At 50.1% G+C, this 16,513-nt stretch overlaps 1 protein-coding gene across 3 annotated transcripts; it reads left to right on the top strand.

Moving 5' to 3' along the window:
• Nucleotides 1-4,488: 4,488 nt before the first annotated feature.
• LOC133216901 (endothelin receptor type B-like) lies at nucleotides 4,489-14,919 on the top strand. Of its 3 annotated transcripts, none has more exons than XM_061361996.1 (8): nucleotides 4,489-4,874; nucleotides 7,996-8,523; nucleotides 10,261-10,373; nucleotides 10,854-11,058; nucleotides 11,716-11,865; nucleotides 12,802-12,935; nucleotides 13,595-13,703; nucleotides 14,474-14,919. In XM_061361996.1, exons 2-8 carry the CDS (start codon nucleotides 8,011-8,013, stop codon nucleotides 14,621-14,623), a joined length of 1,374 nt encoding a protein of 457 aa, XP_061217980.1. In that variant the 5' UTR covers nucleotides 4,489-4,874; nucleotides 7,996-8,010; the 3' UTR covers nucleotides 14,624-14,919. The 3 variants fall into 3 exon arrangements, with proteins under 3 accessions (XP_061217980.1, XP_061217979.1, XP_061217978.1); XM_061361995.1 differs by having other exon boundaries at nucleotides 4,489-4,892; XM_061361994.1 differs by having other exon boundaries at nucleotides 4,490-4,798.
• The last annotated feature ends 1,594 nt before the right edge of the window (nucleotides 14,920-16,513 follow it).

The following is a 16,513-nucleotide window of genomic DNA, read 5'->3' as shown; positions in this document are numbered from 1 at the left end:
TGATAGCTTCCAATCAGGGCTGTCTTCTAAGGAATCTGAAGATGACAAGAGGCTTCTGCTCACTGAAAGCCCCAATTCATCAAATGGCAAGCAGAAACTCACGTACACACATGGACCCTCAGACAGAAAGGACAACTGTCAAAGAGAAGGAGCTGGCAAGCATCCCTTTCTATTTGTGACTACTGTCATGAAACATTCTGTGCCTCAGAAGCGGGACTGCAAATGCCCTCTTGTCCCCAGACAGCTTGACTTCAGTTGGCCCCAACTGATAAGAGAAGTTACAAGAAAAGAAACAGAGTGTGGAGTCATCTTGGACTCATGGGAACAGCAGTGATCTGGCTTTGCGGTGCAGAGATGCCTTCTGAGACATTCCCTCCTCAAATGGGAAAGAAGATCCCAGCACCCCATGTGTTTTAAACAACCCATTCCTCCAACCACCCATCCTGACTGGTGGGAAGGGATGTGGCTCCAAACACAGAATCATACACACAGATGCAAGTACTCAAGCAATTGCTATTTTCTAGCCCTTTGCAAAAGAGCACATCAGGAGGATTTGGTGGGATCTACCCGGGAATTCCTGGAGGTTTTGTAGTTGGGGCTACACACAAGATTATCTGTAGCTCCTTTTAGACTGCTACAGGTCAGGAGGGATGATTGACAAGTATATGGGGAAAGTAGGACTTTTCATTCCACTGCTTCGAAGCTTTCCCAAGCAAAAGGAGCATCTCTTCAGACTCCCCATAAGAAAGGGGACAAGTAAAGGGCAGGACAGGTGTTGGCACCATCATTTGCTCTCTTTATTGTCCATTGCTATGCTGGTTGTGCCAGGGGTTAAAGTTTGGTGAAACCAGCCTGGAGGGAGTGAAGGATATGAGAACGTAAATCAGCAAAATGATAGTAGCACTGGAGAGCCTGACCAGAATGAAAAGCACCCCTGGACAGATGCCAGAGCAGTTCTCCAGCACTCCAGACCTCTCAGGCAGCAGCAGCAGCATAAAGGAAATGCTGGCTGCAAGATATAAGGAGTGGAGGCAACCAAAGCACTGCAGAAGGGCAGGAGGACAAAGGAAATGGGAGGGAAGAGAGGATGGGAAGGAGCTGTAACATGCAACAAGATGGTCCCTGTGGTAACTCCCATTCCTTCCTAAAGGTGAGCTCAGGAGGCAAACTTGGATATAGCTTCTCCCTGCAGAGATAAGCTCCCTCCACGACACCCCAAACTCAGCCACAAAACTCTTCCCCACATGTCTGCTCCTTGAGGTGCACCCCTACCACACACAAGCACCAACCCCTCACCAGGGAACCACAAAGACCAGTAGCTCCCTCGAGGACAGGGAGCCAAAGGGATATCCCACCTAGTGAGACAGAGCCCCACCAGCCAGGACCTGCCCCACAGTACCTGATCAAGGCAAGCGGGGCAGGGCTAGAGAAAGCAGCCAGGTCCAACCAAGAGCTGAAATCAGTGGGTAAGCTCATAGCAATAGGCACATTTTGAGATCAGGGCATGGCTCAACAGAACTAAGCAGAGCACAGCTAGGGCTGAGAGGAAGGCTTTTAGAGCTGAACTGGTATAGGATGCCAGGGCCCAGGTGAGACTGCTCAAGGCCATTAAGACCAATCAGCACCCTCAGGTTCTGACAGCCACCTCCAGCCCAGGCCTGAATAAACATCTGCATTCATTTTGCAGGAGGGGGAAAGAGTGTGAATGGGTCCATAAATAAGCAGGGTCTAAAATGAACCTCTTAAACAATTCTTTCAGATATCTCTCTGCTAGAAGACCACACCTGTGTGATCTGATACCTCTCATGCGATCACACACAAAAAAACAGAGCACAACTGACTCTTTGTGGGACAGCTCCAAACTTATTTGCCTGCATGTTAAATGCATTGATTCAGCCTTAAAGCAGAAGGGATTGTTTTTCTCTCAAAGCTTTAAGGACTGCTGTTCCAATGGCTTTGACTCAAAAGCCATCAACATCTTCCCACAGTTGGCAAAAGGGATGAATGCCCCAATCTGTGCCTCTCTCTGCACCACAGAGATAGGCTGATCACACCAGGAAGCTGATTTCTTGCTGTGACACAGTATCATGGGATTTGGCTTTACTTTGGTGTTGCAGCTTTGAACAGTTAAACCTTAGCTCCCAGGCAAAGTCATGCATGGGATGATTTACTCCAAGATGAGCAGGAGGGCTGCAGCTCACAGGCCAGGAACAAACTCCGCTTTAGCTCAGAGCTCTGGGAACTAATTCCAATGAGTATTCCAAACTGGGAATGCTAGACCTAAAGTTCCTGCTCCGAGACAGTCCCAGAGTGCACAAACAGCCCAAAACTTGTTTGCCATTCACTTCATCTTACCTCTTCCATCATGGAAGCACTCTTAGTTGCATTGATTCACGAGATCTTTGCTGTGACATAAGAAATTCATGCTTCCTAGGGTTTACCTATTAGCTCTTTTTCTTGTGATACTGAAGAATCACAGGGTAGGTCAGGTAGGACTAGGGAAGGGCATAAGGCTGTTGAAGGAGATGGCCACGAGCTGATCCAAAGCCTATGCTAAGAGGAACAAAAGGATGTAAGATGATGAGCACTGGACGTAGAGATGAATGAGGTACTTGAGACAGCTACACCCAGTGCAAAAATGCGATGTTTCCACTTTAGCTGCTTGCATACAAAATAAACTGTAGAAGCCATTGAAGTTTGCCTGCAAAGGTAAGTTTTCAGAACACATCCTTCCAGCAGCTCAAAGCAAAAGCTGTCTGTTCTTTCTTGTGATATATAAGTTTGTGGTATTTCATTGCAATGCAGATCTGTCCATCTTCTCAACAAGTATGACTGAAGCATTAGCAGGAGACACTGACAGATGGATGATGGTCTTTAGCAGAATCTCATCCAGATGCTTTCTCAAGGACTTGAGAGTATGTTTGAAATCTTAGCTCCAGGCTGCAGATCAATTGACCAGGCTTAAAGGTAGTATGAAGACAAAGAATCAGTCTCCTCATCTAATATATCAATGAGGAGTCGGTGTTTTTCTGAGCTCTGGCTCCTCTGAGCTTGCCATGCTCGGGACTTGCCAGTCTTGCCAAACCATCTTCTATGCTGCTTGCATTTGAATGGCAACCCAGCTGGCAGCAGAAAACCAAATTAATTATACTTGATGTGTCTTCAAAGCCTAAGGGCAGTCTGTGCAAAACAGACCTCATGAGCTGTTGCCTGCCTGCACGGAGCTGCATTGCTGGTTGCTGCTGGATTGAACCCTGACTTGCTTCAGATTAATTTCTTCATTCTGATAATTTAAGTGACTCTTGACATCAGCCTTGAAGCTGAGTTGTGTTTCAAGGGCACTATTTGACTCTGTATAAGAAACTGCTGTTTTTCTGGGGGTCTCTGAAGGGGGCTGGAGCCCTCCTTTGAATCCAGCAGAAAATAAAGGCCCATTCATTCCCCTGTCACATGCAGAAACATGACTGTCCCAAAATAGGGCTGCAGGATACCTCTCCAGTGGGGTCAGCAGGAGGGGTGCCATGTGGGCTCATGAACCCTGGGGAAAGAGCTAAGGAAAAGCTGCAGCCCTTCAAACCAGCCACAGGATTAAAGGAGGCACCGCCTGAGATGCCGTGACTTCTGCCCTGGGTGGGGATGGGCTATTTGAGGTGCATATTTCCTGACCTGTCTGGGAGTGTAAGGGTGCAGAGGGGTAGCCTCCCTTAGCGAATGGTGGGAGATCACCTCCTGATGCCCTTTAAAGACACCAGCCCAGGAGGCTGGGAGAAGGTTTGTCTGCAGGCTGTGCAGCAGCACTAATTGTCTGCAGGATCATATGGTTTGGAGAATGACAAGAGGAATCTCATGAAGTCACTGCTCATGATTTCTTGTTCAAAGGCAGGTGGAGAGCAGAGAGGAGTCTTCAAGCCAGGACAGTGCCCAGAGGCCGGACTGGATGTGTAGTGGATGGGGGAGGCTGGTGTGACTCTACAGCAGCACCAGTGCTCAGGTCCTGCCCTGCATCCTGAGCCATCAGACACTGCTCTTCAGGCAGCTCAGGGTGCTCAGGAACCACAGCAAAGACCCCAGAGCTGCCATGTGAAAAGACAACAGCACAGCTGCTTGCAGATGAGAGCATGGTCTGAAACCTGTTCCCAGCCTGCTCACCTACAGCAGGGCTCGGGGAGACCAACAGAGGGAAAAGTGAGGCTTGTCTTTCCTCAGCACCTCAGGAAGGACTTGTTACACTCTGCTGTCTGCTGGAATGGAAACCACGAGTCCCCTCTGCCTTCCTTGCTCCCCAGCATTCCCTCACAAGCTCCAAATGGAGCAGCTGCCCCCACAGACCCTGGGCAGAGAAGCCTTTGATGTCTCTGTTCTCTGAAGGTGGTCAGGGATGCAGGTTCCTTCCCCAAAGCTCAGCCTTGGGGCTGCTCTGTGGCCGGCAGCTTCCCCCGCTGCCTCCCTCCCTCTCGAGCTTTCCTTGTTGACTGTTTTCGCCTCCTTCCCAGGGCAGCGCTGCGGTTCTCCTGCTTCACCCTCCTCCATCCCTGTCCCGCGCTTCGCCCATTGGTCACAGGGGCTGGGCTCGGGGGGAGCCCTGGGATGTTGTATATAACCAACCCCTCCGTTCAGAGAGACCTCAGCAACTCGTGAGAGGGAAGAAACATTCCCCTGAGCACGAGCCCATATGCAACAGCAAGCCCCAGGATCTACAACACTGCAGTTGTCCCGGGACCTGCAGGACATGCCCAGCAGCCTGTGAAGTGGGAAGGAGCCGTGAGAGGGAAAGAAGCTGATCCCAGAAGCACCTGAAGTCTGTGGTCACAAGGAAGGTGACTGAACTCCATTGAGAAACTTTGCTGTTGTGTGCATGGTGATTTGCGAACAAGGTGATTTCTCGTGTCAGGGTGAGTTTTTGCATGTTCCTCAGATACCCCCCTCTCAGCTCCCAAACTTGGACCATGGTGCCTGAGCAGGGACAGGGAGAGGATGGACAAGATGAAATCCAGCACACCTTGTCTGGGGCGGGGGGGGGGAGGTCCTTCTGCTTACGGACCAGACTGGGGTCTGGTCAGGGAAGCAGCTGGGGATGTGGTGTTGTCATCTGCCTTTATCCCTCCTTTCCCCCACCCATGGCATTTTTGCTGCAATAAATGCTTTTTCTTGCAGAAAAGATCTGGTTTGGGTTTGGTGAGGTTAGTCTGGCAGAATAGCACAAGCAGAGCTGTTCTTGATGGCAGCCTGCCCTGTGTGCTGTGGTGGAGAGGGTGGCTTGAGATGAGGATGCTGCCTGGGATGTGGTGGGCTCCCAGGCAAGAGGAAACCTAAGCCCCCCCGCCTGCACATGGCACCTTTCAGGCAGAAGCTGTGCAGGGCTATGACAGTGTTTGTTAGTCTCATCTTCTCTCTGGGAATCATTCTGCAATGTTCATATCCTGACTCCAGTGGTTTCAGCTGCAGTTTGAACTCAGCACAACATAAAGGGCATTTCCACTTCCATGTGTCTAAGCTGCTTGCTAACAGAAGAACCCCAGCCAGGCAAGTGGGATGGGGATGGCCTCTTCAGGCACCGAGTTGCTTCCCCAGACGATCAGCAACATGAGCGAAGTCCAGAGGATTAGGGGTCAAGTGATGCTGGCATTGCCTTCACATCTAGGCACTGAACTGTCTTCTTGATCCTCTGTCGTGCCTCAGTTTCCCCCCCAACTGAGGAAGGGTTATGCTCCTAAGCAGTCTGAGATGCGAGAGCATGGAGGGCAAGAAGTACATGGGCTGCTGAGCAGGAGAAAACAATGCTTCTCTTTTACTGAATTGCTTGATTTTAAGTCAAGATTGGGGGGGGGGGGGGGGAAGTGCTGCACTGTGCTGTGAAGGGAACGGGCAGGGTCCAGTGAGCCGTGTCCTGTGACACTCACATGAGCTTTTCTGCCAAATACCCAGGGGCTGAACAGCCACACCAGGCTCTGTAGTCCTGCGTCAGGGGAGCAGATAACAGCAGCCACTGCTGCAGAGGGCACAGGACACAACTTTCCAGGGATGCTGTGGTGGCAGTCTGGTGGCTGCTGACTCGAGGAGCTTTCTCCAACCCCTCTGCCCCCGGCAGCCCTGAGTGGCACACACTTGTCTGTGCCATCCAAAGGTGTTCGCTGTGAGCTGCCCAGACCTTCAAGGATCCCAGGCAGGAGTTCTGAGCTGCGTGCCCTCTCTGATAAGCTACAATCCTGTGGGCATGGTGGGGAGGAGAGGAGAGCATCGGTCAGGGCATCCACCCATGAGACAACTGCCCTTGGTGTAGCCTGGGGCAGGACAGAGAGCTGAGGATCTTAGCAAAAGTGCAGACTAAAGTCCCTGCACCAACTCAGAGCAGGGATTTGCACCCAGATCTCCAGAGTCGGGTCTGTGCTCCACCAGGTTATTTACCCATTCTTTCCCTTCCTTTTTTCTCCCAGCATGCAGCTATCTGCATGCCCAGGCATTTTAAAAAAGCCCATCCTGAGGCCACAACACACAATGAATGCACAGCTGTATCTAGAGAAGCTGTGGTTTTACCTGATGGGACTGGTGGCGCGTTTGGCCAAGCCTTACCAAGGTGGGAACAGCATCCTCCCACCTTGCTGGTCCTGGGGTCTCCCTGGTCCTGGGGTGGGGGGGAACTGTGCTACAGCTCAGGAGTGACTTGACTGAATTGTCCTGGGAAGCAGATCCCTGGGGTACAGCTGATTGGGCTCAGATCCCAGTTCTGCTGGGTGGAGTCAGAGAGAAGATGGAAGTCCCATCTCTAATCCTATGCAGGTACCCCTAACTGGCTCCTCCAAAGCAGAGCCCATCCCAGGGGAGCACCAGAAAGCTCCTGTTTCTAGCTTAGCACAGCAGTCTTTCCTCCCTTCAAAGCTGTAAAGCTTCATAGTTTGAGAAACAGTTCTTCACCCACTGCAACCAGGGCACCCGAGATCTCTCCCTGTCTGGGGGACACACTCGCAGGGTGCTGACATCTTCCACTCCCTCTCCGGGCTCACTTCCCACAGGTGATCATATCTGGGTCATCCAGAAGCCCCTTCCATAAATTCCCATCATGCCAGGACAGTGCTACAGCCTCCCCAGCTTCCTCCCGTGGTTGTGGAGCAGCAGTTAGCTAGTCCTGCCAGAAGGTACTGGCTGAGCAGAACCCACTCTGGTGATAATTATTAGCAGTGCTCCAGCCTTGCTGAGCCTGGGAGACTTCTTACTGTGCTCAGCAGTCAAAGCTGCAAACAGCACAGGGAGATTCATATCCCTGAGTATTAAGTTGAATGGACACAGTGGATTTGGAAAGGAAGTGGTTCAACTGACAATGATGAGGATGGGGAAGGAGGGGCTCTACTGCTCACACATAAGTTGGAGTAAGATGTCAGGTATCAACAGGGCGTTTCTGGAAAAACTCTTGTAGTGTTTTCCCATCACAGTTCCCAGCAAGGCTGTGCTGGGTCTTTGCACTGGAAGGTGGCCTGTGGTAGCCCATGGGCTCTGCTGAAGAGAGGGATATTAGTGTGGCTCCAGACTTCCCATGACACAGACTGAAGAAAAGGTTCTGCTGGGTCTGTGCACCCTGTGATGGCATTTGTGGAATTGCCCAGATGTGCTGGTGTTGACAGGTCAGGTGCCCCAGAACTGCTCCTTCACTCAGCCAGAACTGAATGAGAAGTGTAGGGTGGGCATAAAATAGAAGCCATATTTGCCATGTGAGCAGCAATACCAAGATCAGAAGGTTCAGGAGCTGATTTTGGAAAAGGCAAGTGCCCTCATTTGCTGAAATACTGCGTAAGAGGCATAAAAAGACTGTTTTCCTTGTAGTTTGTTTTACTGAGCAGGCATGTTTAGTTTTAGGAGCAAAGACTCCCACATGCAGGGGTCTGGCTTTGCCCATAGGGGATCTAATCTGGAGTTATTTCTGCTCATTGTGATGATGGACTTTCTCGTTCATCCTTCCCTTGCTCATCCTGTTCTCTCCGTTGTCCCTCTCTCCATCTGCAGATCCAATTGAGACCCATGCAGAGGCATCCCACAAGCATTATGAGGACTCTTGCAGCCAGCTTTGATGTTCAGTCCTCAATGGCAAAAATCCCAGCTCCTACCACCCTGGCCATTTTCCTGGCTTGCCTCTTCTGTGGGGCACACAGTCAGACCCCAAGGGCTTTCCAGGAGAGCACCATCCCCTTTGAGGTGCTTAGCCATGAGCAGGTTTACAGCCTGGTCCAGCCAAGCCTGTTCCAGGATAACAGGCAGTCGAACCACTCGGAGAGCGTCTCTGGGAGCACCAGCTCTGAGCCACCCCTGCTGCCTGTGTGTTTGAAGCCCGCAGATATCAGACACATCTTCAAATACATCAACACCATAGTGTCCTGCACCATCTTCATAGTGGGGATCATTGGCAACTCCACACTCCTGAGGATCATTTACAAGAACAAGTGTATGAGGAATGGGCCAAATGTCCTCATTGCCAGCTTGGCACTTGGAGACCTGCTCTACATCCTCATTGCTCTACCCATCAATGTGTATAAGGTAGGTTCCATGCAGCAGGAGTTCTGCAGCAGCCTGGCAATTGCAGTGGAGGCATCCGGCAGAGGTTGCCCAGAGAAGCTGTGGCTGCCCCATCCCTGGCAGTGTTCAAGGCCAGGTTGGACACAGGGGCTTGGAGCAAGCTGCTCTAGTGGAAGGGGTCCCTGCCCATGGCAGGGGCTTGGAACTGGAGGAGCTTTAAGGTTCCCTCTGTTACAAACCAGTCTGTGATTCTATGATCTGCTCTCACCTGCCTCTGTGCCTGGGGGACGGAGGCATCAAAATTAGCCTGCTCCTTATTGCACTGCATTTTGGCAAGGGAAGCAGGGAGGGTGTTTCTGCTGTCCAAATATGAGAAACACATAAACAGACAAAAATCTGAGTACATTCCTGGGAAAGCAGAGGTGTTCCCAGCTACAGCTGTATTATGCAGACACACACAAGCATACAACCTTCCAGATCTTTTAAGTCTCATCTAAAATTACAAGAAAAGAATCACTTGCAGTCTTCTGACATTACAACGCAACGTTAATTTCAGCTGAACAAAAATTCTTGTTCTTGTGCACTGGGCGCACTTCTCAACGTACAGCTCAGTTAATCAGCCTCAAGCAAATATAGTTTTTATTTTAGATAAATGTGGAGACTCTTCCTGAAACAAGGAAGAGAGCTGCATTATAAACCAGGCACTTCTTGCAGGAGCACTGCCTCCTAAACTTGAGAGAAGAGGCACAAAATAGAAGCAGGGGAACCTGAGCTCTGCAGCAGACCTGAACGAGACCTCGGCATAGAGCAGAAGTTGTGTTACAGTATCTTTGAGATGCATCTGAGCTATGACACCTCTTTCTCACCCACTGCTTGAGTTTTTGGAGCCATAGATTTCTATGAAGGGTTGGAAGTGATGCTCTGAGATGGAATTGGAGCTCCACGTTGGCCTTGAAAGTGAAAACAGGGTCCCAGAGGAGTTCTGAATCGGGCTGGCTGGATGCTGGGGGGAGAAGGCAGAGAAATTTGAAGTAGGAAGAAGTTGAGAACAACCAGATGTGGCTGTTAGAGGGTTTGAAATCACTGTGAGTAGATACCCTTCAAGTGAAAATGGACTGAAAACTATATAGGTTTTATAGCTTGAAACAGACATGTTCTCCTGATTGATTTGTCTTGCTGCTGAGGCCAAACTAAAGAGCTTGGTTCTGAGTAGGGATAACCTTGGGGTGGGTTCCAGGTGTCAGGCTGTGAATCCAGGTTCACTCTCACCCTTATGAGGTAATGCCCAGGATTTCTTCTGCCTTCAGAGCATCTTGTCCCCACTGAAACCCACTGCTTGCCCCAGCTCAGCCTGGGGCCCCAGCATGTGTTCTATAAGGAATCTAAGTGTGGTAGAGGGCCAGAGTATGGTAAGGGTGGCTTTGAAAGCACCAAAAGAAGCTGTCCTTGCAACCCAAAGCCCATTGCAGCGTTTAGGATTCAGATCCATTCAGAGTTTGGGGTCAGGTTCTGGTGTCTGGACCATCCTTCTGTCTAACTGTCAGCACACCTGACAATGAGCCCCTGGGGAAATGAACGGTTCCCAGTTCAACACAAAACACTGAACAACACACACTGTGTAATCCCAGTGAGGGAACCTCAGAGGGCTTTCAGATGCTTTTTGTGGGCTTCTCACACCTTGTGGGTAATCACCTACCTGTCCAGAAAGTTAGATGTGATTTCCTGAAGCAGCTTGTTAACGCTGTGGTTCTTCCCCAGCTCTTGGCAAAGGACTGGCCCTTTGGCGTGCAGGTGTGCAAGCTGGTCCCCTTCATCCAGAAGGCTTCGGTGGGCATTACAGTCCTCAGCCTTTGTGCTCTCAGCATCGACAGGTGAGAAGCACTTCTACAGCTGCACTGCCCAGCCTGACCCATGTTTCACTTACAGCAGGCACACTCTGTAACTAAAAGACAGTGTGGAGGGCAACTTTGTCTCAGGACAAATTCAGAAGTGGGCACAAAGTGCTATCATATAGAGTTGAAATCCAACAGGAACTGACTCTGGTGACAGTTTATATCCTCCTTCTGGAAAAGGTTGAGGGGAAGGTCATGATCTGCTGGAACAACTGCTGGGGTGGTGGGGAAGGGTGGCATCTCCCCAGTGGCAAGTAGATGTTGGCCAAGGATAGCTGCCATCAAGCCCTTTTATCTGATCTTTCCCATTTCACTGAAAGGGAAGGTTCAAGGGTGGAGAAGGAAGGCATAAGGGAAGGGCCTTTGGGAGCAACTCTAATCTGTACCTTCTCAGCCCCTTCTTGACAGTTGCTTTTCCCACTCTAATCTACTCCTGCTGTGTTTCCCCACACTGGGCAGGTACCGAGCAGTGGCATCCTGGAGTCGGATCCAGGGGATAGGAATCCCCATGTGGAAGGCAGTGGAGGTGATGCTGATCTGGGCAGTGGCCATCGTGCTTGCAGTGCCTGAAGCTATAGCCTTTGACATGGTGGAGCTCAGCTACTGGGAACACCACCTGTGGGTGTGCATGCTTGCCTCTGAACAGAAATCCAGCTTCATGATGGTAAGTACTCTGTTGCACCCCAGCTGTACTGCAAGGGGGAGGGAGACACAGGCAACAGAAGCACCTTCTGTCCTTGGTATCTAACCTTCATCTAAGGTTCTGCATATGGCTTCTTCTAGCCATCAGGGTGAGCAGAGGGAGAGCAGTATCAGACAAAGGACTGTAGTGGCAAGGGGCAGACTTGCTTTGAATATGGGGCCAGAAAACAGACCTTATCATCCTTACGCTGTATCATGTCTTCACCATCCACATAAGAAGGTCCTGACATATCTCAGGAAGCTTCAGAACCTGTTTCACTGTCCCAGCAGGCCAAAAAGGGTCTCCACAACCAGTCTGCATGGGTATCCTTTATCACAGGGCCACCTAAGGGCAAGCAAGGGAATGAAAACTCTTATACACAAGAGCTCCTTGCAACTGGCTCTTGCACAAGAGTGCTAATTGGGACTATCAGTCAGATGTAAACCAGCCTTTACTGCTTTATGTTAGAACACATGCCTTGCGGGAAGATATGTGCACTTAGCACAGGAGCTGACACACTTCCACACATCAGAACTGTCTGATTTGGGCCAGCATCACCATCAGGGCCTGAGTCATCTCATGCCCCACTTATCCCCTCACCTTTTCCCACTTTCCAGTTGCTTTTCCCTTTGCCTGTAGTTCTACCGTGATGTGAAAGACTGGTGGCTTTTTGGCTTCTATTTCTGCCTCCCCTTGGTATGCACTGGCATCTTCTACACTCTCATGTCATGCGAGATGTTGAACAAGAGAAACGGCATGAGAACTGCTCTGAATGACCACATGAAACGGGTAAGAAAACCAAGAAGGTAGAAACTGGTATCTTCCAAACAGAAGGGAGAGCTACTGAAGGGAACATGTGCTGTGAAGGACATGTATGAGCACAGAGAAGCTGTGGCTGCCTCATCCCTGGTGGGGATCCCAGTGTTCAAGGCCAGGTTGGATGAGGCTTGGAGCAAGCTGCTCGAATGGAAGGTGTCCCTGCCCATGGCAGGGGCTTAGAACTGGAGGAGCTTTAAGGTCCCTTCTAATCCAGACCGTTCTGTGATTCTATGGTTCTGTGAGCTAACATAGCCTGAGGGTGGTCAACAGATATTGGCACACTGGATTAAGGGAGATAGGCCTTCAGCTTTGCAGTGCCCAGCTTCAAGGACATCCCAAACCACTAGCCTTATGACCACAGACCAACTTGATTTCCAGCTTCTTATGGTCATTTATCCTTGGCTATGCTGTGCCAGCCCAAATCACACCAGACTGGACTGAATGCTGAATATGCCTTATCACAGACAAGTGTACCGGGAAAAAGAGTAGTTTACTGTCCCCTCCTACCCTTTGCAGAGTCATCCCTTGAGGCAGACCAGCTGGTTGTCACAGTAATATAGAGTGAATAGTGAATGGATGATGGGTATCCTCCTGGATTATGATATACTCCTCATGTTCCGGGAAGTGTCACCCCAGCAAAGTCACCAAGAGCAATGGTGTGAGTCTGGTCCATATTGTGCTGCTCATACCCTACACACTACTGCAGCCTGGATCTCAGAGTCTTCTTCATGATACAGGATTTGGAACCTGCAGATTGTTCTTTGGACTCAAAATGGGTACCCAGCATCATCAGACTACAGAAATTACTTGAAGGGCCCTTGCTCAGCATGGGGAGATGGTGCTTTACTACATCTGCACTCTAATGCTCAGCCAGACTCCTTCTCCCCGACCACCTTCTCTTTGCAGCGCCGGGAGGTGGCCAAGACAGTGTTCTGCCTAGTGGTGATCTTTGCGCTCTGCTGGCTTCCGCTCCACCTCAGCCGCATCCTCAAGAAGACCATCTATGACCAGACAGACCCCAACAGATGTGAACTGCTCAGGTAAGGACAGCAGCAAGAGGGCACCGGGCTGGTAGTCCTGATGGGCACTGGTGGAGGCCCTGTGGGCTCTCACAGCAGCCCGGTGGAGTTGCCTTCCAAACACTTCATTTCAGTATCTCCTATTCTAGATGGCATTGCTCTCCCAGGCAGAAGCAAAGGGTGTGGGGGTCCATTATAAGAGGAGAAATTAAAATTTTAAATGTTTCTATAAAGCTACGGGTTAAAGAGGGCTCCTGGGCAGAGAAACATTCCCTGCAGGGCTACAGGGGATGCAGCACATCTGAGGTCTGTGCACGCTTTATGACACATGGTAGGTGCCTGTCTTCCCCTCTCCTCTGTACCCATCACACCAAAATCCAGTTCAGACCAGATATGGCTACTTGAGTTTGCTTGAGTTTGAGAATGCCGAAGTCACCAGGGGAAACCAGATCTCATGATTTGGTTTCCTTAGGAAATGCTCCTTGCAAGAAAAAGCATGGGGCAGTTGACCATTTGTGGGAGGGACTGTTTTGTGCTGAGCTCTATGTTGTCAGTCACCAGCCCTCCATGGAAGCAGGCCTCTGGGCCAAGCAATGTGCAGGCAGTTTGGAAACCCTGCTCAGTTCTCTGCTCTGTGAGCTTCCAACACTCCTACCCTATTGTCTTCCCTCTGGCCTCAGTTTCCTCCTTGTGATGGATTACTTCGGGATCAATATGGCCTCCCTCAACTCCTGCATCAACCCTGTGGCTCTCTACTTTGTCAGCCGGAAATTCAAGAACTGCTTCCAGGTAGGACTGATCCCTCCAGATCTCCTGGCTACAGTGACTGTTCCTAGACCCCTGCATAAGCTCTCATGGACTAGACAGTGCAGACAGAGGAACCCCCATTGCAGCGGACTTCTCTGCTCCTGAGATGAGTGGAAAGGAACTGCTACCAGCCCACAGGGCTCTCCCATTTGCTCATGTACTGATCATATTTCTCCCAGTTTTTCCCGTTGCTAGGTGCCTCTCCTTGAAGCTTCCAGTATGCCAGAGCTCACTGCCCTCTGATGGGGATGCTTTTGCCAGTGCAGGACAAGCAAAAAAAGTCCCTCTCATTCTGAATCAGAAACATCCCCACAAACCGTTAGACCAGAGACAAGGGGTACTTTAAACGTTGATCCCAAGTTATTCAGAGATAATATTCAGGAGTAGTGGAGCCCTGAGAAAGGAAGGGATAGAAACGGATGGGAAGGGAATCACTTCCTAGATGCTGTGTCAAAAAGAGCTGAACCCAGATAAGCATTACCTGTATTTTCTGTCCCACAAGAATAAGAAAACACGATTGCAAAAAGTACCCAAGATTTTGGTGTCTTTGCTTCCAATCCACACCGGCCCTATCATGGAAAACCTGCTCCCAGCAGATCTGCAGGACAGCAAAGTTCAGAAGTGCAGGCTGCGATCCCCAGCCTGGCACTGTGCAGGTTGACTTGCCAACATCAGTAAGGGAGTATTTCCTCCTGTTTTACCCTGTAGCCCACACCTGAAACCTCTCTCTCCCCACTTTTGTCTCCTCACAGTCCTGCCTATGCTGCTGGTGCCAGAGATCCACTCTGAGCATCACACCAATGGATGACAAGGGCTCTGTTGGGAAGTGGAAAGCCAATGGGCAGGAGCTTGGGGTGGACCGGAGCAGCTCCCGCTTGAGTAACAAGTACAGCTCTTCCTAAAGCTATACCTCTGGCAGGGCCAAGAGGAGAAGGCTCTGTGCCAGGATGGCAGGACTCCTCCATTACTCTCGCATGGCTGTTTCCTGGCTGGGCCTGAACAATTTTTGTCTTCATGTGATAACCCATCTGGAAGGAGCTGCAGCATTTCACTAGGCCCTTGGGACTAGCTCTGAACATAGGCTCTGTACCACTCTGATCCATTCCCTGGTCTGAGCCACTTCTGGAGGAGAGGGAAGAGGATGCAGATCCTCACATGATTTTTCATTTCCTTGCAGGAAAAGCAAATGACTTATGGCCATTTGTCTTGGTTGGAAATGTGGGGTCGAGAGATGTATTAGAAAAGGAAAGGATGGTTGAGATATGGTCACATTGAGATGAATGTGGAATGAGGAGGAGGGAGAGAGGACCATGAGTGACAATTTTCAGCTGAAAAAGCCAAAGAAAATTTTGGTAACATCCCTTATCATCTCCCTCTGTGGGACAGTTTGTCCCTGCACAGAGCCAGGAAACCCCGTGTATGTCTGTTAGACCCACTGACTGTGTGGAATCTCCTCCTGTTCATGGTAGGGAGAGATGGGCAGTAACTTTGCTTCACTCTTACTGCTTCAGTGACAAACCTGACCCAAGGAGCCCTAAAAGTCCTCCCCAGTTCACTTCTTCCCCAGGCTCCCCACCCAAGGATGATGCTCACCCCACCCGTGTATGGCACAAGAAAGGGATTGTATGGAACCACATGGCTTAGAGGAGCAGATACCCCTGGTGGAAGCTAGTGGCTTTCTATCAGCTCCATCTTCCCCCTCCTGAGGGCAGGTGAGCTCCTGCTAGCTGGGCACGGTTGCTGGCCAGAGGGGCTGTCCTTCAGGGAAGAGTGTGTAAGCCCGGGAAAGGTAAGGCGCAAATGTGAAGGAGGCTGCAACCAAGGAACTAGCCCTCACCTTTTCTGCCCTCTGCTGAACCTGGAAGCAGCTAATTCTCTGCTTGCCACAGGATGCAAGGGAGAGGATCCAGGAGCTGGGTCCTTCCAGAAAAGCATCCAGCCTTCAGCGGCTGCTGCCTTCAGGAGCTGGAAGGTCCACAGACTCCTTCAGCCATTGGCTCTGGGGAGGGGGATTGCCTGAAAAAGCACAGCTCTGAAGGGAAAGAAGGGGCATTTTGCTGCTGCCAACAAGGCCAAGCTCCAAAGGGCAGCAGAGCTGGACCCTGATGTCTCTTGGCCACAGCATCATGACACCAGGTTCATCCATTTGTAAGGATGACACTCCTGCTTATCCTCATGGTCAAACTGTGGTGGAAAAGCCAGCGGAGGAGATCCAACATCAGCTAAAAGAGCTGCTAGAGCTAACCAAAATATGGCAAAGAGTGTTCACAAATTTATTATTTAATTAATTTCTGAGTGCTTTCCCACTGTGTTTTTCTAAAAAAATCATGCTTGCATATCTTGCCAAAACTTTAAAACCTGTATGAGAAAGTTCTACTTACCAAGTTTTTATTACTGTTGTTGTTTTTCCCTTCTCTCTTTTACCTCTCTCTTTCTTTTCTTCATTCCCCTTTTCATGTTGCCTAGGGAAAAACCAAAGAGAGGACAAAGGGGGAACAGACTTGCAAATAAAGAAAAGAATTTTCCAGGTGTTGGGTTTTCTTAGCTTTGCTTTCACCGAAATGCAAATATTTTACAAACAAATGACATTTCTGAAAGACTAATGTGTTTCAAGGAAAGCAGAATGGCTGACGAGTAGCTAGACCAGTACCTTTCCATAAACCAACCCACCCAGAGGAGCAGATGTGGCTGTGTCCATGCCACAGCGCTGCTGCTGTGCTCTGCCCCAGAGCTGTCTGCGTTGTGTTGGAGGACAAATGAAGTTAATGAAGAAAAAGGATGAAGACTGAAAA

The sequence above is a fragment of the Neopsephotus bourkii genome, unplaced genomic scaffold, assembly GCF_033783945.1.
Source record: "Neopsephotus bourkii isolate Nb327-2 ecotype Australia unplaced genomic scaffold, CSIRO-AGI_Nbou_v1 NB_1067, whole genome shotgun sequence".
Taxonomy (NCBI): domain Eukaryota; kingdom Metazoa; phylum Chordata; class Aves; order Psittaciformes; family Psittacidae; genus Neopsephotus; species Neopsephotus bourkii.
This window is presented reverse-complemented; position numbering and strand designations above follow the sequence as displayed.